Source organism: Xenopus laevis, chromosome 2S (genome assembly GCF_017654675.1).
Source record: "Xenopus laevis strain J_2021 chromosome 2S, Xenopus_laevis_v10.1, whole genome shotgun sequence".
In the NCBI taxonomy this organism is placed as follows: domain Eukaryota; kingdom Metazoa; phylum Chordata; class Amphibia; order Anura; family Pipidae; genus Xenopus; species Xenopus laevis.
In genome coordinates this window covers 153137263-153165175 of record NC_054374.1, presented here as the reverse complement: position 1 = coordinate 153165175, position 27913 = coordinate 153137263, and the positions used below count along the sequence as shown (strand labels likewise).

The 27913-nt window shown below is 39.6% G+C and overlaps 1 protein-coding gene across 1 annotated transcript in view; it reads right to left on the bottom strand.

Annotated features, from left to right (window-relative positions):
• Nucleotides 1-27913, bottom strand: part of ddx10.S (DEAD-box helicase 10 S homeolog) — a 143763-nt gene that overhangs the window by 25875 nt on the left and 89975 nt on the right. Inside the window, exon 16 of the mRNA XM_041583218.1 lies at nt 22153-22209. Within this exon, the coding sequence (XP_041439152.1) occupies nt 22153-22209 (57 nt within the window). The remainder of the gene's footprint in view (nt 1-22152; nt 22210-27913) is intronic.

Genomic DNA, 27913 nt, shown 5'->3' with positions numbered 1-27913 from the left:
AAGCATTTTGTTGTAGTAACAGTGTTGGTGCAGGGGACACATAATTAAACATATGGAATGAAATACCAACACACCCCTTGTGCACACAATTTTCTCCTGGTGCACCAGAGTGCAAATCCAACACTGCCTGTCCACACAATCCTTATGTACAGTCACTAACGAGTTATTGAATAACCAAAGCTGGTTCTTTGGACCTTTCAGCCAACGTACACACACACTGAACACTTCTTCAACATGAATAAGAAACAATTCCCTCGTACCTCTGACTATTTACAGGAAAAAAAAAACTGAGGGAAAACTGTTCCCAAGGAACCATGGAGATTTTTCCCTTTAAATATCTTAAGATGCTGCACTTTCTATTTTCCATTTCTTTTCCAAATGGTTCTATTTGATCAGTGACAGACGTTGAGACTGTGAGGTTCATATTTTTGGCTTCTTGCTGAAAGCTGTGAAAACTGTAAGAAAGGAATGACAAGTGAAATTCCTCTGATTTTGGCTGCATTTTATTCTCTCCTGAGGTCAGAGCTGTCAGCTCGCAGTTTAGGGAAAAAAAATTGATATCAATGCAGCTTCTAAGCACCACGCTGGGCTGATCTTCCCCAGGCTTCTCTGCGGCTCCCATGGGAGATTAATCTTACGCTGAGACTTTCTGTTCTTTATGTTGCTGAGAGGAGAAGATTCTGACATGGGATCTCTTAGCTAAACTTCATTCTGGTACAATTAACAGAACAAGCCTATGGCACATGGCAAGCTTGTATTCCAAATGCAACCGGCATCTAACTAAGGGCAAGTTTAAGGGTCGGGAAGAGAGGGCTCAGCTCAAAAAATTGTAAATAAAATCATAGCATGTTAAGAATTGGTAGATATATCCGTCTATCTATCTGTCTGTCTGTCTGTCTGTCTGTCTGTCTATCTATCTATCGTATCCAAAAATGCATTGGCACTCACAACAAGAAATCCATTAGGTTCCCGGGTCACCAAACATAGCAACACAAACCAAAAATGTAGAAAACCTTGTTGCTGATGTTTCGGCTGAACTCCAGCCTCTCAATGTGCTATAGTATACACCGACTCAAATATTGCGATACTATTATACAGTCTTGATGCAGGTGCCTCAGAGAAACAAAACATTGCCCTAAATTAACACTTCAGGGGTCATTTATAAGTCCATTAAATTCAAACCAAGTTCAAGCACAACTTTTACAGCAATTGTAGATTTGCATTAGGAGCATTTCCCCTGGTGACTGCAGTGACACTGAAAACAGGGGGGAAAAGTGCTTTGTGGAGAAAAAAAAATGGCAATTGCTTTTGAAACTGCACTTGAAAATCAGTGATCCCCAACCAGTTGCTCGCCAACCCCTTGGATGTTGCTGCAAGTGGCTTTAAAGCAGGTGCTTATTATTGAATTCCTGGCTTGGAGGCAAGTCTTGGTTGTATAAAAACCAGGTGTACTGCCAAACCAATAGCCAATCACTGGCTCACAGGTTTAAAAGGGTTGGGGACCCTTTTTGTTGTGGTTTTTTTTTCCTTTGGCAAGTCATACCTCCCAACATTTTGGAAGTAAAAAGAGGGGCAAAAATTTTTTTTCCGCACGTAGCGCAGCAATTTTTTTGACCACACCCCTTTTCTGTGGCCACACCCCCTAATTACCATGTTTGTTTTACAAAATATGGCAGGTTATGAAAGTTTGAAAATATTTCTCCTTATCTAAACTGTGTTTTTGTGTCTCAAAATTGTTACAAAGTATCTTATTTGCACCTGTTAGCTGTTCTGGGCTCTCTGCTAAAAGCCAATTAAGTGAGAAACTTTGTTTCTTTTTCTGGCTGTTCAGTGCAGAGAAAAGAGGGACTTTCCAGTACAAATGAGGGACTGCGGGTTGAGCTGTCAAAAGAGGGACTGTCCCTCCAAAAAAGGGACAGTTGGGAGGTATGGGCAAGTCCCTCCAAGTGATCGAGCTGTATACGATTAGATCAGGCAGGCGAAACATATGGCCTTCCAATGCTTTATAAACTGCATTTGAAAATGTGGAACCACCCAACATTTATCATCATGGAGACAGCAGAGAGAAATCTAAGTGGTACATATATATATTTTCTGGTTCATGGGCAGAAAGGAACCAAAAGACAACAAGATCATACAAAACTCTGATTTGTCCAAGACATTAGATTTCATGGTGCTCATAGACACCCAGATCTGCAACTTGGTGGTCACAATTTAGTTGTGCAAGGGGGTATAGGCAGGTACCATCTGTGATGTCCCTAGAATAACAACTATTGGCAGCACATACCAGAATGCAATGTCCTACAGCCAAACAGATACAGGTATGGAATGTGTTATCTATAAACCCATTATCTAGAAATCTTCAAATTACAGGAAGGTAATCTCCCATATAATCCATTATAATCAGTTAATACAATGTTATGATTTTATTTTTCTCTGTAATAAAAAAAAAGTACATTTTACTTGATCCCAACTAAGATATAAATATTCCTTATTGGAAGCAAAACCAGCCTATTGGGTTTATTTAATGTTTACATGATTTTCTAGTAGACTTAAGGCATGAAGTTTCAAATTATGGAAAGTTCCCTTATCTGGAAAACCCCAGCATTCTGGATAACAGGTCCCCATACCTGTATATTCTAAAGCCTGACTTAACTATTTTAAACTCTGGATGTTTGATAAATCTTTTTAAAGGAAAACTATACCCCCAAAATGAACACTTAAGCAACAGATAGTTTACATCATATTAAGTGGCATAATAAAGAATCTTACCAAACTGGTCTATATATTTAAGTAATTTTTGCACTTTTACGTCTCTTACCTTGAGTCACCATTTCATGATGATCTCTGTGCTGTCTTAGAGATCACCTGACCAGAAATACTACAACCCTAACTGTAATAGGAAGAATTGGCTCATGTGACCTAACATGTATGGTTTGTTTGTGTGCACAGTTAATCATAGGATCCCAGGGGGCGGCCCTTATTTTTTAAAATGACAATTTTCTATTTATGATTATCCAATGGCACATACTACTAGAAAAGTATATTATTATGAAAATGGTTTATTTACATGAAGCAGGGTTTTACATAGCTGTTTTATGCAATGCAATATTTCCTTTAATATCTTTAACAATATAACCATCATTTTACATCTGGGAATACTGTGTGTAAAATCAGGAAACTGTACTATGCAATATATATCTATATATAGTCAACTACAAGAGGTCCTCTGCACTCAACCCATTATCAATATATAATAACTTTCCCTTGTTTGTTATCTCTATCTCTCTATCTCTATCTCTCTATATATCTATATATCTATATCTATATCTATATCTATATCTATATATATATATATATATATATATATATATATGGGACCATTGAAAAATGCAGGGAAACAAAATCAGGGGATGTAAAAATGAGGTTTACTGTATATTGTCTCTTTCATGCTCTCATTGGTGGAAGCTATAGTTATACAGAATTCCCTTCTAAATGCCCCACATGTTCCCAGTGCACACACTAACCAGCTTCAGTCATTTCCCAACAATTTCATTTAGCTGATATTGAGTATTGCTCAGAGTGTCTGCTGCCTTGCGGGAGAGGCCATGATGCATCACCCAAGCTAAGACAATCCGAGAGCCTGAAGGCTGCACATTCTAATATTCCGAATTAGTCTGCTCCCCAAGCTCAGCAAGATGTACTGCAGAATGCAACGAGATAGATAGGGAGGCAGTTAATATGTCCTGAATTCCAGAGAGAGAAGGAATATGTCTTTATCTTCCATGCTCAAGGCAAGACAGAGGCAAGAACCGCACTGTGAATTATTTTATCCTCCCATTTGCATTTACTGACGACGGTAAATATATACAGAGATATATAAATGTGAGCAAGTGTACAGGTAGACAGAGGCTCAGAAACAGAATGCCAGAAACATACACATAAAATTATACTTTTATAAGAAAAAAAAGAAAAAAAATTATATATATTATATATTATATTATATATTCTGATCATCAAACACATTTAACTATTAGTCAAAGATAACACAAGTAAACACAAAATGCAGTGTTTAAATGAGGGTTTTTATTATTTAGGGAGAAAAGAAATCCAAACCTGTGTGAAAAAGTAATTGCCCCCTGAACCTAATAACTGGTTGGGCCACCCTTAGCAGCAATAACTGCAATCAAGCGTTTGCGATAACTTGCAACGAGTCTTTTACAGCGCTCTGGAGGAATTTTGGCCCACTCATCTTTGCAGAATTGTTGTAATTCAGCTTTATTTGAGGGTTTTCTACCATGAACCGCCTTTTTAAGGTCATGCCACAACATCTCAATAGGATTCAGGTCAGGACTTTGACTAGGCCACTCCAAAGTCTTCATTTTGTTTTTCTTCAGCCATTCAGAGGTGGATTTGCTGGTGTGTTTTGGGTCATTGTCCTGCTGCAGCACCCAAGATCACTTCAGCTTGAGTTGACGAACAGATGGCCGGACATTCTCCTTCAGGATTTTTTGGTAGACAGTAGAATTCATGGTTCCATCTATCACAGCAAGTCTTCCAGGTCCTGAAGCAGCAAAACAACCCCAGACCATCACACTACCACCACCATATTTTACTGTTGGTATGATGTTCTTTTTCTGAAATGCTGTGTTACTTTTACGCCAGATGTAACGGGACGCGCACCTTCCAAAAAGTTCAACTTTTGTCTCGTCGGTCCACAAGGTATTTTCCCAAAAGTCTTGGCAATCATTGAGATGTTTTTTAGCAAAATTGAGACGAGCCTTAATGTTCTTTTTGCTTAAAAGTGGTTTGCGCCTTGGAAAACTGCCATGCAGGCCGTTTTTGCCCAGTCTCTTTCTTATGGTGGAGTCGTGAACACTGACCTTAATTGAGGCAAGTGAGGCTTGCAGTTCTTTAGATGTTGTCCTGGGGTCTTTTGTGGCCTCTCGGATGAGTTGTCTCTGCGCTCTTGGGGTAATTTTGGTTGGCCGGCCACTCCTGGGAAGGTTCACCACTGTTCCATGTTTTTGCCATTTGTGGATAATGGCTCTCACTGTGGTTCGCTGGAGTCCCAAAGCTTTAGAAATGGCTTTATAACCTTTGAAATTGAACTCAGGTGTGATAAACCACAGTTAAGTTATTTTTTAACAAGGGGGGCAATCACTTTCTCACACAGGCCCGTGTAGATTTGGATTTTTTTTTCTCCCTTAATAACGTAAACCTTCTTTTAAAAACTGCAATTTGTGTTCAATTATGTTATCTTTGACTAATAGTTAACGGTTTTTGATGAGCAGAAACATTTAAGTGTGACAAACATGCAAAAGAATAAGAAATCAGGAAGGGGGCAAATAGTTTTTCACACCACTGTATATATATATATATTTAAGACTGCCTTAAGCTACAACAAAATCTTAACCTTATATAAAACATATATAGGGTTATTGTATAAATAGAACAGAGGCTCCAAAAGAATAAAAGGATATAAACGAGTTTAAAAACCAAAACTTGGTAATCAGAGGAGGCAGTAGTGGACTTACCTCCTCCAAGCAGACACAAAACGACTGTAATTAAGCAGTCAAAATTTATTAACGAACTCCATGGCACTGATTGGAGTTCGTTAATAAATTTTGACTGCTTAATTACAGTCGTTTTGTGTCTGCTTGGAGGAGGTAAGTCCACTACTGCCTCCTCTGATTACCAAGTTTTGGTTTTTAAACTCGTTTATATCCTTTTATTCTTTTGGCGCCTCTGTTCTTTTTATACAATACTAAGTCCACCCTGGGTGGAGGGTTGATACCCTTTTTCTATCTACAGAGAGCGACTTCTTAATCCTGAGTGGGGTCAGGACAATCTCCCCACCTGCCTTTACAGTGGTTGCCTATTGGTAACCTTGGTTTGTGAGTATATGTTATCTACTCTTATTTCATTATCCCTTACCAATACATATTACACTATTGGGGCTCTTGGTGTTCCTTTTGTTTATATATAGGGTTATGTAATAAAAGGCAATACAAAGCAACCAATCAGCAGGTAGAATTTACAGGTCACCTGTTTAAATGCAAGCATCTTATTGGTTGTTATGTGCTCCTGGGCAATCTTAGTGCCTTATATTACATATGGGGGAATGAACGAAGAATGTATGAAAAGCATGCTTGAATAAAAAAACAGTAAATTATGTCCAATATGGGGAATTTTGGATGCTTTGGCAAAGAACCAGAAATGACAACTGTCCTTAAAGTCCAACAAATGTTCTATTACATTCCAATAATAAACACAGGAAGCTTTAGCTATAACTGTGACCCTATACAGATGACATGCCTGGTAAGCAGCAGGTTTATCTTCCATAATATGAATGGGTGCAGCAGAGGTATAAATTTCTCAATTGGATTACTGCACTCAATGGGTTGGGCATATTCAATGAAACAGAGGCTTTTAAAAAACAACCGTAGAAGTACAGCAAGACAATTATTGAACAGAAAGAAGCAATGCAACGCAGAGTATGGAGAAAACATACCATTTATATTCATATGACTCTGCATAGTGGGAAGCTATGTAATCTATGCAATAATTGGGACATATAATGTAGATTTTCCATTAGTGGGTTTTGATCCATCGATTGTTGGCTACAGATGTGGCAGGAGCCTAGGTAATGAGCAGGGGGTTTAATGCAGTTTTTCTATTACAGGCTTAGGATCGATTATCCGTAAACTCGTGGCTACGAATCACCGGGAACACCATCTCCCATAGACTCCATTACGGTATAATTAATTAATTCACAATAATTTCCTTCTTCTCAGTCATAATAAAACACTGGCTTCTACTTGATCCCAACCAATATATAATTAATCCTTATTGAAGCCAAAACAATCCTATTGGGTTTATTTAATGTTTAAATGATTTTTTTTAGCAACAGCAACACCAAAATATGAGTGTTTTAAAGGAATGACAATATAATGTACTGTTGACCTGCACTGGTAAAACTGGTGTGTTTGCTTCAGAAATTCTACTATAGTTTATATAAACAAGCTGCTGTGTAGCCATGGGGGCAGCCATTCAAGCACAGGATACACAGTAGATAACAGATAAGTACTACTATAGTTTATATAAACAAGCTGCTGTGTAGCCATGGGGGCAGCCATTCAAGCACAGGATACACAGTAGATAACAGATAAGTACTACTATAGTTTATATAAACAACCTGCTGTGTAGCCATGGGGCAGCCATTCAAGCACAGGATACACAGTAGATAACAGATAAGCTCTGTAGTATACAATGGGATTCTTCAGAAGTTATCTGTTATCTACTGTGTATATATAGTGAATAAAGTACCCCCTCTTGTAAAATATAAGGATATTATAAGTCACTGAGGAGTTTCATAACCATATAAAAACACGAGGCCGAAGGCCGAGTGTTTTTATACAGGTCATGGAACTCCGAGGTAACTTCTAATATCCTCATATTTTGCAACAGGGGGTACTTTATTTATTATAATACACAAATTTAGTGAGTCATGTGACAGAAATGACATCAGAACTCACCGTTTATAACTGATGACATCAGAACTCACCGTTTATAAGGATATAATTTACAAGATATGCATGGCTTTTGTGTATTATATATAAATATATCTAAATGGTAGTTGTGTTTCTGAAGTAAACACCTCAGTGTTACTAGTGCAGGGCAACAAAAGATTGGTGCTACTGTTCCTTTAAGGCATGCTTATCCAAATTAATGAAAATGCCTCTTATCCGGAAAACCTCAGGTCCAGAGCATTCTGGATAATAGGTCCCATACTTGTAGTGGGTTATCTCCACCACTTGCAGGACAGTAGTAACAGCTAAAAGTAAGATAATTTTAAAAAAGATCCATGATTTGACCTTATTTATTATTAAAAAAAAGCTTGATTTAATCAGATTGGGGAAAACTCAAACATTTGAGCGAAAATCAGAATCATACGTTTTTTTTCGATTTTTTTAACAGGCTTTTTACCGAAAAACACACATTTTTCGGATATTTGCATGAAATAGTCGGGCTAATTTAACAGCAGATAACACAGAAACTTACAAATAAGCATAGGGACCTCTCCCGATGACTTAATATACAACCTCTGCAGGTCTGAGCAACGGATTTTCTGATTCTGCCTTTTTTGCAGCCTCAGTGTATAAGAAATCTCCAGGAAAAAAAATTCCCACTAAAAAATTGGATTTTATAGTAAAAAACTAGAAGTATTTTAGCATTCACAATAAATAACCCCCTAAGTGTCGGGAGCCTGGCTGTAAATACAGGCAGTCAGGTTGATATTAAATTATCTATTTGTACTTACTTCATAGGCTTTCCCCATGGACTATATTATATGCATGTAAATGAAATGTCTTTCTTATTTCAGAAAACATTACTAGGGGCAATCTATGGTATTTAAGAGTCTTCTCTTCCCTTGTATAGCTGCAGCATGCATCTCAGAGACATAGTCCATGGGCAATAAAAAGAGAAGAAGCAAGAGCACTGGCATCATTTCAGAAAATCTAATGAGAACATTTATTCAAGCTTCAGAAAATACATTCGGCAGCGAGAAGCTATTTTCTGGAGAAAGCGCTGTATTGCTCCTCCGCAAAGGGCAGGTCAGTGCAACTTTACAGATATTGGATTGAATTCAGCTTCTCTCTTGCTGCAGCCAAAGTGGTTATAGAAAAAAAATGACAGGTAAATAAACTGATTTTTGATATTTGGTCATCTTTCGAGCAAAAGCAATCAGTCTCAGCAAGGACCTTAATATAATAATGAAAAACAAATATTTTGAATGGAGCCTATTCAGGTAAATGTTTATTGAGCAGCAAAGCACATAGTACAATGGCTCATCGGGCAGAGAAACTGAGCAAACATACTTAAATCCAATCAGAATGGGTAACTGCACTTCTGTACACAGCTCACTGCTAAACATGCAGCATCACAGCCTGAAATACAAACAGATTTACTTGCTTATAGGAAAAGGCCTAATGCATTCAGAACTGCTCTTCAAACCTATTAAATTAAATCAACAAGCATTCTGGTTGCTAAAAACTACAGCCCCCAGCATCCTCTGATCCACAGCAGATGAGAAGAACTGTTGAACACCTCTGCTGGGTGTTTCAGAGTTCAAAATATTTGGTACTGATGTAAATACATCTACTTGCCCAGAATCTCAGTGTAAACTAAGATATGATGTTGGACCCCATTTTCTGGTTTTAACAGCCTCTATCTACTCTTCTGGAAAAGCTTTGTATTAGATGTATGTTCCACTGGAGAACATTAATTAATTAATGGTGGGCTTTCTTTACATCCAATCACAAGAACATTAACAATGTTGTGCACTGATGTTCTCATGTGCATTTTCCAAAACTCCAACCAGCCTACAAAGGGTCCCTAACTTCCTGCAGTAGCTGCCAAACTATTTCAGCTCAAGTCACACTTGAAGGTCCAGCATTGGGTCAAGGTCCCCTAGAAGGCGCAACCTTTGGTGACAGCCTCCCTTGAAGGCACAACCTTTAGTGACAGACTACCTTAAAGGCACAACCTTTGTTGACAGCCTCCCTTTAAGGTGAAACCTTTGGTGACAGCCTCCCTCAAAGGCGCAACCTTTGATGACAGCCTCCCTTGAAGGTGCAAACTTTGTTCTGGGTCCCACTTAGGTCATGAAATGAGTAGATATAGTAAACTAATGCATCATTCCCCTATAAAACATAGGAATTGGCCACTAACCATTCAAACCTCTCAGCAGCAGATTTTCATGGTCAGAAAGTCTCTGGTCATAATGGAGCACCCTAGTCAAATTACCCCTTAGAACAGATGACCATGTGTTGATAGGACACCAATTAAATTGAGAGCCAGTCAGGTGATTTTATTTTCTTTTGAATAAAATGGCACAGAAATGATGGTCTGGAACATGAGTGCCAAAGCAACACGAAGCACTGGGTGTTACCATGGTCTCCAATAAACATTCCGTGATTTCTCCAGTTATGGGGACTGGATGAGAGCAGGCAATCATAGCCCAGAAGATTTGCATTTATCTGCTTGGGAACCTTGGAACAAGCAAGTGCACTAAAGGGAGTATAATTAAATTCTGTTGGCATACGTTTCCCAGAAGGAAAGCATAAAATAAGCCATGGCACTGAAAAAAAAAATATGCATAATTTTAACCAAGAGGGAAAATCCTTTCAAAATAAAGAAATCAGTTATCATGGGTTATTCTCCCCAAAACAATTAAATAAACAGAGTTTATTGTAAAAGCCATCTATCCCAGACAATGTATAAATAAGTATTTATATATATTGATGATTAAAGTTTTCCCTGGGCTATAAAGTCATTGATCCTTACAAAATGGAAATTTGATGGTCCTTGGGGGGGGGGGGTTTCTCCTGTTGAGTGACAAAGGGAGCAGGGCCCTGAGAAACCAACCAGTCAGCAGATGGAGGGCTAAAGCGGAGTGGAACAGGGTTTTCGTTATTAATATTTTACAATTTACAGAGTTTATATTACAGACATCAGTCCCTGACCCATTCGAGCCTACAATCTAAGGTTTGTCTCGTACAATAATATCTGTGCGTCTATGACCACCTTAATCGGTGGGCCATATCAGACTCATCCGATCACATGGGCCTCAGCCAATGATCAGAACAACTAGACCCATTGCAGTCATCAGCCAGTGAGATTTTCCAACCCGCTCAAACACTATTTGAAGACAACTTGCATATTTGAACTGTAAAGCAAGTAGTGATCTAACACAGGAGCATCTTATCTTGATGTTCCTTTTTTACCCTGTCTTCCTTCACAGATTGGGGGGTTGTGATGGTTTATTTAGAGAACGCTAGTGAGCTCCACTGGCCATACACTAGCAGATCTGCTCATTTAGTGACCTGGATCAGATTTGGTTGGCCACCCACAGTCTGGGTCAAAATGGGTCTGATCCAATCCCTGGCACAGGGTCCAACAATCAGCTCATACAGAGGGGCCTACAGGCCCATCAGATGAGAAAACCATCAACACGCCTTTGGTTCTTGTTGAATGAGAAAGTCAAACCTGCCCAATTACAGCCAGTCAAGCTGCCGTTATCGGCCCATATATGACCACCTTTCCAGTTAAAAAATAGGCAAGTTTGGTACGTACTTTTATCTTCCACCCCTGGTAAAGCTGCCTTGCCTCATAGCAAAAGTGCCCTTCGCATCTATACAAAATATTCATTCACTAAAATAAAATGTACCCAAAATTAGCTGAAACTGCATTATACGATACATCAGAAAAGATTTGTGAAGGTGCCGGAGAATTCAGGTGACTGCCAGTGAGAGAGTTAGCATACACTGGAGAACGGATTCAACGTTCCAATCTGTTACTTTGTGGTTTATCAGCGAGACTTTAATAAGAACAATACTGGGTTCCGCCAATATGCCAGTAGGACATATGTTCTGAACTTAATCCAGTAGGACTGTAGCGCTCACAGCCTGGAATCTTTTCAGACAATGTTGCCAAAGCCATAAAATAGCGATGTCAGCAGTAGCAAACACAGTAATTGACAAGGAATATGATGGAGATTATAATTTTACTTGCCAACTGCTTTGGCTTTGCACCAAGAAAGCTTTCAAAATGTAATTAATGGAAAATTATAACCAAAGGTAACTTGACAATTTCCATTAAAGGCGATTAGTAACAAACTCAAAAATAGCTCAGAATATTTATTTATAACGGATACAGAATATTTTACTTCCAGATCAGCTGTATTCATTTCAGCTTAATTATCGTAGCAATTAACATGATACATACAAAGTGCTAAATTGCAAAGTGAGAAATTGATTGCATATAGGTCGGCTCCATTGTGATGTCAAATGAACATGTTACATCACTTTGCAGCAAGTAACTGAATAATAACTAGTGGCTTGAAAAACTCAAGGACAGAGCACATGTTTTGGACCCCAACCCCAAAAGTGGCCATTGATTGGGTTAAACCCTCTTTAGGCCCTCTCCTTCTAAAACATAAAGGAACCATAAGGTTCCATGCACAGTACAAACTTCCACAATGTTTCAGTCCATCCCACTGCAACTGGATCCTCTTGTAGCTGAATCCCAATTTAACAGTTCAAGATTTTGCAGTATGATTAAAAAAAGAATGGAAATGAACGATTGTTTCCTAGGAAGTCAGGTTCTAAGAGCTCAAACAAAAAATTGTTATAGTCCAACATTGGTCTAGCTGTAAAGTTGCCTCTGCATGGTCACCTTTAGCTCTAGTGTGCATAATGCTGCTTACAGAAAAAAGGAGGTGGAAAATGCAGTTTGGGCAGGGGCGTAACTATAGAGGAAGCAGACCCTGCGGTTGCAGGGGGGCCCAGGAGTGTAGGGGGCCCAGTGAGACCCTAATTAATTAGCAATTTTAATATATCTCGGTAAAATAGGCCAACTTATAAATATTTTGGGGCCCTAAATTGAATTTGCTATGGGGCCCAGTAACAACTAGTTACACCACTGAGTTTGGGGCCCCAACACAGTCACAGTGTATTTCAGACTCAATGTGTTGCCGTTACACAAAGATTACATTTTAATATAAAAAACCTGAAGCTCAATGAGATAAAGCCAAGGCGTAACCATTCCAGCCTATACAAGGTTCTCAGCTGAAAGCAGAACATCTAGATTCAGTGTGTGTGCCACAAAATTTCACATATAAATTATTAAATGAAAGAGAAAAGGGACTGTAAGTAGTTTGTTTGCCTTTCTGCTCCTTTCAGAGCACATTAGGCAGAAAGAGCACAGGATAAAGGGGGGAATCCGGCCCCCAATTAGCATAAAGAGAATGTTAACAGAAATTAAACCCTACACGGGCTACAGTGAAGGTCACATTCAAGAGCTCAGTCATCTCTTTAAACATGTTTGTTTTGATTGAAAGTTGTGTCATACGAAATCAACATAAAAGCGTCGCTGTCGATAGCTACACTCGCGTTGTGACAACTAGAAGCACCTTCGCGGAGATGCAACTGTCAGACAGGAAATCGACTGTCACACGTCCCCCCCCTGTCTTGTTTATTGGCAGCTTCCTGGAGGAAAATGAACTGCACACAAAACATGTCATTCTGTTGTACATGGAATTCTAGCAGATGAAAGGATATGCTAGAAGCAATAATCATAGCGGTAGGACCCTAATGAGAAAAGCATGTGCCTATAAATACAGTCTACTGAAGGTGGACGCGGGGCATGGTAAGTTCAGGAGAAGGGGTGGGCAACATGCAAAGTGTGTGGAGGTCAAACAGAACCCGGCCAACCAGTACATCACTAGTCCCAATCCTTTCCATCACGTCGTCAGGATTCAGACTGGTAATGAACAGCGCTCCATGGTGTTTGACGGCTCCTCAGAGACCCAGCAGTTCGATATTTAATAAATCAGACCCAAATATCTATTTTTTGAAGCTTGTTTTTAGTGACCAGTTTACTTTGTTCTGCTTATTAGTGCTTTTTGGGGTGATGGAAAAACATGGGGAAGGGTGTGCAGATTATTCTATTGATAGGCACTTATCAGCAGTTAGTAGGGTGGCCTCCTTTCCAGTGGCATCTTACTGGCCTTTAAGGGAGGGAAGGGGGCATTGACATCACATGGGCAGATCAGTGAAATCAAAGGGCTGTTCACCTTAAAGTAAACTTTTAGCATGTTACCTTACTCTTAGTAACATTTCAAATTGGTCTTTATTTTTTCTAGTTTTTAAATGATTTGTATTTTATTTCTGCATCTTTCCAGTTATCATTTGGGGGTCAACTGACCCCACCAACCAAAAAAAACTACAGCTCTGTGAAGCTACAATTTTCTTGTCAATGTTACTTCTTTCTGTTGAGGCCCTCTCATATTCATCTTACAGTCTCTCGTTCAAACCACTGCTTGGTAGCTAGGGTAAACTGGACCCTAACCCCCAAATTGCTGCTGAAATTCTAAACTGGGGAGCTGCTCAATACAAAGTGTTGAGGCTCTGTTTGGCAATACACAAGGTTTTTCTGTAACTAAAACTTGCCTTCAAGCCAGAAATTAAAAAAAATAAGCACCATTTTGAGACCACCAAGGAGAGCAACAAGTTGCTCACGAGCCACTGGTTGGGTATCACTGGTTACTATATAAACCCATGGCCAACTCCTTTCTAAGAAAATGAAAAAAAATATAGGATATAATTTACAGGATATTCATGGCTCTTGTTTATTATTAATGGATACCATCCAAAAACTAGCAGCAGACTGCTCATCTACACTATAATATTTTCTAACATAAAATAAGATGTGATGTTGGTATCCATTTACTTTCCTGTAAATCCTGTTCCTCTGAAAATCATAACATTAAACATTTACAGGCAATAGTAAGAAATTGAAAATATATTTTGCTTTCCCATGGTTACTGGAAGCTATTAGCGGACCTCTATGTGAGAGCTAATGTGGCTGCACGTCATACAATACAAGTTTCTGCAAATACAGGTTAGCATGACCCTTCTAAAAGGCACCCTGATTATACCACCCCCTAACCCAAACAAAAGAGCTGTAGAGATAACATTTGTGTAGCAAGACTCCACTTGATGCACTCTGCCATGCAGACGCCAACGCTAAGCTAGAAATAATAGGTACCAATTTGCACTTTTTGAAACGTGGAATTTCAAAGTTTCCAAGGTGACGGCTGATAGTAAGGCAGAAGTCTACAAATGTCCATCTTAGATTTATGGTCTCTCCAGTTCATTATACTGGTTACCACAGTATCTTTTGGGGAATGCCAACAATTTCATTTCTACTAATTCATGATGCAAGTTATCAGAGAACTGGGAAAGGGAAAAAATGTACTTCCTTGTTTTGTGACAAAAAGTCACGTGATTTCCCTCCCCACCCCTAATTTGCATGTGCAAATTCGGTTCGGCCAGGCAGAAGGATTCGGTCGAATCCGAATCCTGCTGAAAAAGGCCGAATCCCGAACCGAATCCTGGATTCGGTGCATTCCTACATTAAATAAACCCAATAGGCTGGTTCTGCTTCCAATAAGGATTAATTATATCTTAGTTGGGATCAAGTACAAGGTACAGTTTTATTATTACAGAGAAAAAGGAAATCATTTTTAAAAATGTGGATTATTTGGATAAATGCATTCTACAGGAGATGGACTTTCCGATAACGGGTTTCCCGATAACAGATCCCACACCTGTACATGTAGGATTTCTAAAAGGTGCGCCCCAAGGCAGCACACTTCCCTGCCCAGACCCCGCTTACCCTCCCCACCCCGCTCATACATCTCCTGCACTCCTCAACCCTTCACAATTCTCCCACTTGCCGGCACAGAGAGAGCGGGTTCAGACGCGGTGGCAGAAGGGTTCAGAGTGCCAGGTTCGGAGTGTGGTGGGGACAGGTCCAGTTGTGGCCAGCATGCTGCACCCAGCATTTTTCCGCCCTAGGCCCAGGCCAGTGGCATAACTAGATGTTGATGGGCCCCACAGCAAACTAAGTTTAGGGCCCCCAACATATCCAGCGGTTGTTCTATTTTACCAATATATGTTGAAATTGCTCATTTATTAGGGCCTCATAGGCCCCCTATACCTCCTGGGCCCCCCTGCAGCCGCAGGGTCTGCTTCCTCTGTAGTTACGCCTCTGGCCCAGGCCTTTCTGCCTTGCTCGCAAATCCGGGCCTGATCGGAGATATGTTATTCGAGTGAATATCTCCTTTTATATCTCTCATAGTTGCAACAAACGTTTAGTATTATCCACCCACTTCCCTGAAAGCTTTGTGCGCACAATACAGCCGGCTTAGCAATTAGCGTAATACGTGATATTTTCCCATTGGCAGCGGAGCACCACCTCCTCATCTGACCTGAAGCCTCTCTGGCTTCGGTAAATAAATGGGGAGGGGTCCTACAAGGATCAGCAGGGTTCTTTTCTTCTAGAAAGTAGAAAATGCTAGATTTAATAAAGAGCATTTTCATTTGCATAGATCAAGCCTCTAAATAAATTGTTTGGTATGCGTCAAGGCTGACGTGAATCATTGCCGTTACCGCATCCAGTAGTAATTAGCCTTTCTTTAAAGAAAAGCATAAAAAAAAGAAATGAAAGGTTTGTATATTTAACACTGATTTACATGTTCATGTGACACAACCTTTTCTTACTTAAAGTGGACCTGTCACCCAGACACAAAAATCTGTATAATAAAAGTCCTTTTCAAATTAAACATGAAATCCAATTTCTATTTTTTATTAAAGCATTCATAGCTGCTGTAAGCTCATTTAAAAATCTCAGATGTCAATCAAATATTGTCTGCCCCTCCTCTATGCCATGGGCATAGAGGCGGGGCAGGCAATTACTTTCCATTCAGCACTTCCTAGATGTCACTGCTCTCCACACATTCCCCCGTTCTCTTTACCATTTAATTGTGTAGCCAGGGCATGGGGATGGACATCAGGTCCCCCATTCTGGTGCACAAACAAGATTCTGAGATGATACAAGGCTTGTCTTAATAACAGTGTCCACAAAATGGCTCCTGCCTGCTTGCTATCATTTTGAATTCCCAGACTGAAGAAAACAAGATTCAAATAATTTAAACAGTGTAATTAAAGTTCATTTTGCTTGAATAATGTGATAAAATAGGATTTCGAATAATTTTTTTGGGTGACAGGTCCCCTTTAATGTTAACACAGCTCGTTAGCGCAGTTCTGTGGAAAGTCCTTTCCATAAACACTTAAGTAGATCAGCAAAGGTGTGAAATGCTTGTACTAAAGTGTGGGGTGTGGGAAGACAAATATCTTGCTTTTAACTGATTATAGATATACATTGACTACACCGTCAAGGGGTTGTTCATGTAGAGAGTGATATTCTGAGACAATTTGCAATTGGTTTTCATTTTTTATTATTTGTGAATTCTGAGTTATTTCATGTTTTATTCAGCAGCTCTCCAGTTTGCAATTTCAGCACTGGTAACTAGGGTCCATATTACCCTAGCAACCATGCATTGGTTTGAATAAGAGATTGGAATATGAATAGGAGAGGCCTGAATAGAAAGATGAGTAATAAAAAGCAGCAATAACAATAAATATGTAGCCAATGATTATCCTTTTTTTACCAATAAGCCATTACTAAGAAAGTGAATAATTAAATCCTTGTAACATAAGGGTTGTGGGACATTGGTTGTCAAAACTATCCCTTGGTCAGTCTAGTACAATAAAGCTTGGTCTCCGTAGTAGGGGAAAAAAACATTCCAAATGCCATACAGATAAAGTTAACAAGGTTGAGGTTTAAAAATATACAACAAAACATTATTGGATGCCTGTTGCCTACAGCTATAGTTCCTACAGAATCAATTACAGGCATGAGACCCGCTATCTAGAATGCTCTGTATTTGGGGTTTTCCAGATAACTGATCTTTTTCCGTTATATTGCTCGCCAACTCTTTTAACATTTGAATGTGGTTTACAGGTACAAAAGGTTGGGGAACCCTGCTCTAGAGTATGTGTTATAACTGCTCCTGAAATACCATTTTCTAGATGACATCTAGATTTCTAGATGACCATGTCCCACCTAAGCTATTGCTTTCATTACTGGGCAGTAATGGAGGGATTGAGTGCTCAGAATGCTGATTTATTCACATAGATGGCGTTACTTTTGACCATTTGTCCATACACAATCTCTCCAGTTCAGTTAAATTTGATGGCTGCCGAGCATGGACAGCCTGCTTCAAATTATCCCATAGATTTTCCAAGATATTCAAGTCGGGGGGACTGTGATGGCCATTCCAGAATATTGAACTTCTCCATCTGTATAAATGCCTTTGTAGATTTCAACTTTGTGACTGATGCTTGAACATTATCCTGAAGAATTTGTTGATATTGGGTTGAATTCATCCAATCCTCGACTTTAACAATGGCCCCAGTCCCTGAACTAGTCACACAGCCCCACAGCATGATGGAACCTCCACCAAATTTGACTGTAGGTAGCAGGTGTTTTTCTTGGAATGCGGTGTTCTTCTTCCACCATGCAAAGCACTTTTTGTTATGACCAAATAACTTTTTTGTCTCATCAGTCCAAAACATTTTGTTCCAAAATGACTGTGACTTGTCTAAATGAGCTTTTGCATACAACAAGCGACTCTGTGGCATGAGTGCAGAAAGGCTTCTTTCTTATCACCCTGCCATACAGATGTTCTTTGTGCAAATTGCACTCAATTGTAGAACGATGTACAGATACACCATCTGCAGCAAGATGTTCTTGCAGGTCTTTGGAGGTGATCTTTGGGTTGTCTGTAACCACTCACAATCATCCGCATATGCCCCTCCTGTATTTTTCTTGGCATGCCAGACCTGGGTTTTACAGCAACTGTCATGGCCTTCCATTTCCTGATTACATTCCTTACAGTTGAAACTGACAGTTTAAACCTCTGAGATAGCTTTTTTTTTTAGCATTCCCCTAAAACATGATACTGAACAATCTTTGTTTTCAGATCTTTTTTGTTTTCAGATCTTTTGAGTTGCTTTGAGGATCCCATGCTGTCACTCTTCAGATGAGAGTCAAACAGAAGCGCAACTGCAATTGGTCACCTTAAATACAGTTTCTCATGATTGGACACACCTGCCTATGAAGTTCAAGGCTTAACGACCTAATCCAACCAATTTGGTGTTGCCAGTAATCATTATTGAGCAGTTACATGCATTCAAATTAGCAAAATGACAATGAGGGTTAAAAACTGCAACAATGGAAGTGTTTTATTGAACATACACTGGATTTGCCTTAAAATGAACTTTTACTGAATGGAAAGGCAAATATTAGTCTCTCTCTGCTTTTTACATCTATTATTTTCCACTCCAAGGGTTCATGCTTTCAGGATAGACTTAAAGTAGGAGATTTGGACCAATTAGATGCATAGATGTATTTAAATAAATGTATTATACCTTATATAGTATTGAGAAGACATGGACAAATGGTGAGAAGGTAGAGGGAGGATCAGGACAGAAGCAGACTACTGTAGTAACATGCCAACTCTAATATAGATTAACTCACTTTTACACTGCTAATATTATGAATGTGGAACAGAATTAACCTCTCTGCTGTTCTATCCAGGTGGTGTCACACATAAATGGCAAAAACACCCGTGAAGGAAGATGTCTCTAGATACTGAGCAGAGAAGCTTCAGGAGACACCTCCCACGTAAGCTTTCTGTCGTAGTTTCCTATAAGAAAATAATACATTTATGGCATCGCCTTATTGTGGCAGAAAAAAGGCCTGATTTTTTACCTTTTTTGGGGCAAACTTCAAAAAATGAAAAATGGATAAAAGAAAAACTAGAATCTAAAAGGAATTAAATGTGGAAAAACCAGCCGTCTCCTTCCTACCTCCGTAACTATTAGGATACACCTAATCCAGGATTCGGTTCGGGATTCAGCCTTTTTCAGCAGGACTAGGATTTGGCCAAATCCTTCTGCCTGGCCGAACCGAATTTGCATATGCAAATCAGGGGCAGGAAGGAAAATCACGTGACTTTTTGTCACAAAACAAGGAAGTAAAAAATGTTTTCCCCTTCCCACCCCTAATTTGCATATGCAAGTTAGGATTCGGTTTGGTATTCAGCTGAATCTTTTTCAAAGGATTTGGGGGGTTCGGCCGAATCCAAAATAGTGAATTCTGTGCATCCCTAGTAACTATTCTCTTCATGCAATACATATGTTTTGATGCACAGATGTCCGTCCGTTGCTTTGATTGAAAGCTCCCATCTGTTCGGCGGCACAGGTTGTTGGGAGTTGCGCTTTGCAGCAGCTGTGAGTTTGACATCACATCCCTGAGGACTGTCCCAGAACAGAAGTGGCAAAATGCTAAAATTTCTCTTAAAACAATGAAAAATGCAGACTTGATTTGAATTTTTTAAGTGCGGTTGAACAATGTAGGCACTGCCTGGGAATGGATTGTCTGGGCAGTGCTATCACTGGAATCCAGAACACGGAGGAAGCAATGAAGCAAAGTAAAGGTTCAGCAGGAAGCAATGAACCACATGATACCATAAAACAAATTGTGTGTATAAAAGGTAACGGCATAAAAAGTGAATAGCTAACGATACAAACACACACACTTGTTGTAATATGCCGAGATAAATATAAAGCAATGGATTTTGTAACCTGCGATTGCTTTTGAAATTAGTTCCTTGCTGCAATACCACAATCCAGGTTCAAAAAGATCCATCTAACTATTTATATATAAGCATAAAACTTCGCCAATGGAGTAACTCACCAAATTGCATAGGTGGCCCAGGTGCTCCTGCCCCAGCCCAAAGGAGCGGACAATCCGTAAACAGGTAAACAAAGTTAGAGCAAGGCACTCAGATAGGTCACGCACAGATTAGACCAATAATAAGTAAAAATATGAACATTTTAGTTATATAAGCATCTAACGCGTTTCGTGTCACTGAGCCTATGACTACAGTGATACAAAAACGTGTTAGGCGTGAGATGCTTATATAAATAAAATTTTCAGATTTTTACTTATTATTGGTCTGATCTGTGCGTGACCTGAGTGCCTTGATCAAAAAGATCCAACCAAATGCTTCTGTGCCAGACAGAGAGACTGGATTAGATGAATTGAACGCACCTTGGCATATTCTCCACTGGTGTTTTTCAGGGTCATTTACTTGACTAGGTTCCACCTATCACAAGCTGAGGCTGCCAGATTTTGGCCAGAAAAGTCATGTGCCTGATACTAGCGGTGATAAACCGATTCCTTTCAAGTAAAGGACAGGCCACTGAAAGGTTCTGGTGCTTCTTGATCAGATGGAGGACAATAAACTGCCTGTGACAGGGGCCTGCTGTACTCCGTTGTGCGAGTTATAAAGAAAAACCCAAAGCTTTGACCTCTTCTATTATACATAAGATGAAGCAAACAGCACTTTCTTAAAGGAGAAGGAAAGCTACGGAGGCATTTTATTGCCAATAGATTAGATGCAATAGTGCAAGCTAGAATGCTATATTTATTCTGTAGAATGTTTTACCATACCTGAGTAAACGGCTCTAGAAACTCTCTGTTTGTTTAGGATAGGAGCTGCTGTATTAAAGTGGTGTGACATCACTTCCTGCCTGAGTCTCTCCCTGCTCTGGGCTCAGATTACAGTAGAAAAGGGAGGGGGCAGGGGAAGAGGAACAAACTGAGCATGCTCTTGCCCAGGGCAATGAGGTTTAAGCTGAAGGCAGGAAGTCTGATACAGAAGTCCATGTGTACACAATAGAAGGAAAGAAATGCAGTGTTTCTTTTGACAGGGGACTCAGAGCAGCATTACTTTGGGGGTTTACTGGTATATTTAGATGGACCTTTCTGATAAGGCTTACTTAGTTTTAACCTTTCCTTCTCCTTTAAAGGAGAAGGAAAGATACTGAGATTTATTGCCAATAGATTAACCACAATAGTGTAAGCTGGAATGCTATATTCATTCTGTAGAATGCTTTACCATACGTGAGTAAACAACTCTAGAAGCTCTCTCTGTTTTGAATAGCAGCTGCCATATTAGCTTGGTGTGACATCACTTCCTGCCTAAGTCTCTCTGCTCACTCATAGCTCTGGCTATGGCTACAGTAAGGAGGGGATGAGGGAGGGGGAGAGAAGCAAACTGAGCATGCTCAAGCCCTAGCCCTGGAGGTTTAAGCCGAAAACAGGAAGTCTGATATTGAAACCCATGAGTACACAATAGAAGGAAAGAAATGTGGTGTTTCTTTTGACAGAGCAGCTGAGGGTTTATTGGTGTATTTATATAGATCTTTCTGATTCAGCTTACTTAGTTTCAACCTTTCCTTCTCCTTTAAATTATGCGAAAAAATGAAATCCATTGGTTGGAGATGTTTCAGGGAATGACTAAAGAATGTTGGTCACACTACACCATTGCCAATGGGTGACCATACTTAGACTGGATTTAGACTGGCTACTACTTTGTTCAATTATGTAATATATATCAATGGACCATCCTCAAACATAAAGTACAGTTCTGATCTTTGTGATTATAATACCATAAGTCTTCCAAGCAACAAGCCATAGAGATACCCAACCATTGGTATTTTAGCTGTTGCAGAACCACAACTTCACTGCTCTCATAAGTTGTGTAAAGTAACAGTTAGACAGCTGCATATGTCTTACAGAGATTAACTGTATCAAGAGAGCTGCTCTTACCTCGGATTCTTTCTTGTTGGCTGCTCTTCTGGCCGCCTTCTCTTTAAGCCTCTTCTCCTAAAAACAAGAGACAAATATATGTTAAAAGCAAGCACGTGCTATCAACTTCACTATTAGGCATGAGGGTAACACCAAGCAGATGCTGCTGTTGTATCCCTGTTTTTCTGCAAGTAAAGAAGGGAACATGATGGAAAATACATATTGATGTTGAGAAGCACAGAAAATATTGTAATGTATTCAGTGAACCTCCACCCAACGTGACATTTGGAAGAAACAGAAATACAAGAAAAAAAGGCTGCACATTTGCCAATCATTTGAAACATGAACTATATGAAACACCTGTTTTTTCTTTTTTTTTTCTTACACTGTATGATGGCTTTAGAGAGGGAGGTGGTAATAAGTAAGCACTTTGTTGTCTTTTCCCTGCCAAGTGGTACCCATGCATACCATCTAGCTGCACCCAAAAAACCCCAACAATATCAGCAGGGAACAAACTAGAGTAGCCCAAGCTGAAGATTCAGCAAGGCCTATGCTGGGAAATCCCTTCTGGCCAACAAGGGCCATTTCCAGGCACACCATCTCCTTTCCAACAGATCTGTGTCTCTTTGTTATAATAACACAAATAATAACTAATAATAATAATGTAAAAAGTAATTAAGTGGGAAGGCAACATTTCATAACACATATGAGATATTAAGAATGGAATAACTTTAGGCAAAGACCACTCCGATGGAACCACATGATGTTTTAATTATTTATGGGGAGGAATGATTCCTACACTTTGTCTTCTTTGTTTCATACCAAAGTGCATAGTATGGGGTCGATTTAAGAAATTGTTCTTTTTAGGGCAATATTTTCATAGTTCCTTAATCCACAATTTGTTCTTAGTCTATGAATTATTTTGAGAATTTAAGTGAAAAAAATCATAAAATCTACGAATACAAAAGTATGGCAAGTAAGAGCTGTCGAGGTCATGTAGAAGTCAATGGAAGTTCCCTTTCTTTCCTGCAAAGATCAGCCTTTCATTTGTCATTTTAGAGGTTTTCAGAGGTCATTGTCGTACTAATTTTTCTTTCTTTCACACAAAAAAATTTTTTGGATTTTTTCAGCGGCTATTTTCGTTCATACTTTTTTGTATTCAGATCTTTTAATAACTTTCATGGAATTGATGGTAATAGAGAAATAAAGTTTATCAGTGTGCTGCAGTTTCCTTGGATGTGCTTGTGAATAACAGATAACTCTGTGATTCTCCAAAAACATCACATTCAGCCCTAAATTTTAACCTTATCTCCAGACTATTCTCTAGGTTCTCTGGGTTGTAGCCTCCCACTTGATAGGGCCGCTAAAACACTACAATGTGGGATCCTCTTGCTAATAAGGTATCCCAACTTCCAAGCAAAAAGTGACTTCTGTTCCAGAGAGCTGGAGGTTTTGACTGTAAACAATTTGGAGCTTTGTAGGCTGTGCTATGCTTATTAAAAAATATAGGCTGCTGTGTGATGTCAATATGGCTGCTTCCTCACGTGTACATGGAGAAATGCATTTGTGCCCATGCAGGCCACGATACTGTCCCCACTGTAAATATCAGTGGTTGTATTAAAAGCCGCCCTCTATTATTCCTGTAATAAAGGCAGCTATGTGACCGGCGAGGTTATATAACATTAACATATAAAGCTGTTCCATACAAGGTGAGTGCAGAACAGCTGTGCATTGAGCCATCATCATTTTCACTTCTAAGTCATCTGCTTTTGGGATGATAAGGAAAAATCGCCTGGTTGTGCCGTAAGAAAAAGCAATTTAAATTCCGCGACAGTATGCGAGGAGGAATATAATAAGATAGGAGATGATTTATTTCTTTAATTTGCCGTAAGTATGAGAGAGAGAGAAAAAACAGCACTCTACAATTTTTGCAGCAATATCTGGACGTGGCTAATGCAAATCTATTTCAGGTTCTTGGACTCAGGTAATTGTATTGCGAGCCTTCAGCACCCGCTTACACGTCTCTCTGCCGCCTTAATACTGCCAGACAATTCCTTCAGGATAGGCAAATAATTACGTCCCCCTAACTGGAAATATTTAAGAGATGAAATATTTCGCAAGCCGCAGGATTACAAAGCTCATGCTAAATTTGCTCAGAAAAAAAAAATTCAATTACTCTTCCACAAAATCTATAAATTGTCTAGGGGAATGGTCTAATATTTCTTCTTTAAATGAGAAGTACCCTCAAAAATGTTTTTTGCAGAAGCAATGAAAAGAAAATACATAGACTAAATGAATAAGAATATTATTTTAAAAAAAAAAATCCGGAGTTGCATGACTTGTTTAAAAGCACTTGGGCCTCCAGCCTCGTGTCCTTTCACTGAACTTCTTGGGAGACTTATATTAAAATAGGGGGAATATTATTTCCTATGAAGTTCCAGTGGCGGAACTACCGGAGGAGCAGGGGGTGCGAGCGGGCCAGGGCCCACACCCCCTCAGGGCCCCCCCGGCAGTCCGTTCGCCATTGAAAATGCGGCTGTACGGAGGGGGGCGGGGCCCGGCTGCGCGTCACGCACCAGGGCCTGCCCCCCTCAACGAACGCTACTGTGAAGTACCATGACCACAAAAAGACACAAGGCCAAAGGTCAAGTGCTTTTAAAAAGGTGATGGAACTCCAAGATGGTCTTTTATTTCATCATATTTTACAAAAGGGGGTAGATTTATTATAATCCACAAGTTTCAGTGAGTCGTGTGAAAGAAATTACATCACTAAGTACAGAAAATAACGGATGACATCACTCTTTATAAAGATGTAATTTAAAGGATATTCACGGCTCTTGTGTATTATAAACCTCTTAACACAATGTAAACAATTTATAGCGGAGGTTGGAAATCTACTTAGATGTAAAGTATTTTCCCACTCCTACTCTAGATAATCTCTTTTTTAAATGGAATAAAGTGCACTGGGATTGTTTAAAGGGGATTAGAGACTATTGATAAGTACGGATAAATTAGCCTATTTTGAGAATAGAACATCTGTTCCAAATCAATTTATATTTAGGCTTCTCTATGACTAATAAATATAAATGAGACAGAGAGAAGTGTATGCGCTGAAATCAGAGATTCCTGTATGTGCATTTAAACAACAGTATTTGCCGGAGTACGGTATTTGCATAATGGCGTTTTGCGCCACTACAAAGGAGACACTCTGTTTCCCATAGGGATGCATCCAGGATTCGGTTCAGGATTCGGCCTTTTTAAGCAGGATTCATATTCGGCTGAATCCATGTGCCTGGCCGAAACAAATCCGAATTTGCATATGTAAATTAGGGGCAGGAAGGGAAATCATGTGACTTCATCACAAAAAAAGGAAGTAAAAACATTTTTTTACACTTTCCCATCCCTATATTGTATATGCAAATTAGGATTCTGTTCGGTATTTGGCCGAATCAATCACGAAGCATACAGGGATTCGGTTGAATCATTTCACGTGATTTTACCAATGTCTTCCTTGTTTTTCTCTAAAAGGATCCAAGATGGCAGGTGTTTGCTCTCTGTCAGATGTTGCTGTCCAATATTTCATCACTTTCCTGTTGCTGCATGACATCATGTCTGTATGGGTCATGAGTAAGCATTACCTCAAGAAAAGTGATGGAAACATTGGGCTCAAGACTGCAGAGACATTTTTGGGTCAATTTGTCCTTGCGTCATATTCCGCGCATATGGTCAGACTTTAAAAGGCGGCAACCTAATCTCATTCAGGAATTCTGGTAAGTATTATCTCATAACAATATGTTGTTCTAGAAAAGTGATCCCCAACCAGTGGCTCGTGAGCAACACCCTTGGTTATTGCTCCCAAGTTTTGGTTGTATAAAAACCAGGTGTACTGCCAAACAGAGTCTCTTGTAGGCTGCCAGTCTACATAGGGGCCACCAATAGTCAATCATAGCCCATAATTGGCACGCCAGGAACTTTTTTTTACTTGTGTGTTGCTCTCCCAACTTTTTCTAATATTTGAATGTGGCTCATGGGTAAAAAAAAAGGTTGGGGATCCCTGTTCTAGAACATAAATGTTGTGTACTGATATTGTGTAAACATTTCAACACGTCCATCTTAAAATGGATTTATAAGGGCTGACATAAGCTGGAGACTTGGCCCTTCCAGTCCAAGTTGGCATGTGTATTGGAAAAAATTCATCAAGCAGTTGGGTGATGACCCATTAATGCCATCATCTCCCAATGGCTCTGCATAGATCACTAGTATGATCTGAATGTTCATCTAGGAGCCAAAGAATCGCATCAGCCCAGACATGGGTGATACAATTGGCATTACTGCTTTTTCTAGAGGTGGCCCTTGAGAAAATAAACATGGCATCTTTTACCCATATGTGTAAAGGCAATAAAACAGAGAAAGAATAAACGGTGATATTGAGATTGGATAACATCAAAGGGCGCTAACAGCTAAACACCTTTATAGAAATGCAAGAGAAAGGAGGATTCAACAAGTCAGTTCAATCACAAACGCTTCCGTCCAACAAAGCCAAGTATAAAGATCAATGGTGGTGATGAACTTCAATAAAACGCAATGAGTTGCTGCAAAATTTGTGCTGTTTATTTAAACACAAAATTGTGTTTAAATAAACATCACAAATTTTGCAGCAACTCATTGCGCTTTATTGAAGTTCATCACCACCACTGATCTTTATACCTTTATAGCAATGGTTCAAACAAGCCCCAAAAGATACCTTCTATCTGCCCAGACTAGATATTAGCCAGACATGCCCATGCCCTGTTTCCATCACACCGCCTGGGATAAAGAGCAGTAAAGAGCACAGTAGGCTTTTTTGGATTGTGGAAATATGCCAGTTTATGAACACGGAAGAACCACAGAAAGATGCTGAAACTATAGTTGCATTAAAACTTGCTATGCCAAGACAAATGAAGCAGTAGATCTTTATTTGATGGTCACTTAATGAGGCTTCCTTAAAATTAACTGTGTGAAGTAATGAAGGCATGCTGCTATCTGCCGGCTCTTTAGAACATATTAGTGATACAGGGAAACAGTTCTTTATCACATAATAAGAAACAATATAATTATGAAGGTGCTGAGCAATTGCTAATGTAGCCTTTAGATTGTAAGCTCTTTAGAAGAAGGGCAAGTGAACTTTCTGTTAATTCTGTAAGCCTTCTTTGCTACTGCACATATGCTCGCAGGGTAGGACTGGGCTGGCGGGAAAAAACCCGGTGGGCCCAGGCCCTCGTGGTCTTGTGAGGCTGGCCCAGACCCGCTATTCCAAACAGCCGCCCCCTAAAGAAAAAATATTAGGCACAACTCGTCGGAGTTCGTGCATGCGTGTGATTTTGGCTGTCCGGATGGGGCTGCTATGAGGGCCCTTGTTATCGCAGCCCCATTGGGCCCCAATGCTCCAGTCCAACCCTGTGTGCCCACTGCATCTGCCTGATTTTCATCCAGGCTTTGATCAGGTGGGCCCATGGGTCTGAAGAGCCTGAATCAGGAGCTTAAATCTGCCCGTGAATGGGTTCCTTAAACGGCTGCTTCACCTTAACTTTTAGTATGTCACAGAATGACCAATAGGTGGTTGTTATTTATTATAGATTTTCCTCAAATTATTTCCCTTTTTCTTCTGAATCTTTCCAGCTTTCAAATGGGGGTCACTGACCCCATTTAAAAACAAGTGCTCTGTTATTACTCATTTAATTTGGTCAGGCTCACTGTTACAAAGCAACCATTTCACAGCAATAGCGTTTTCCCTTTAAGTTTT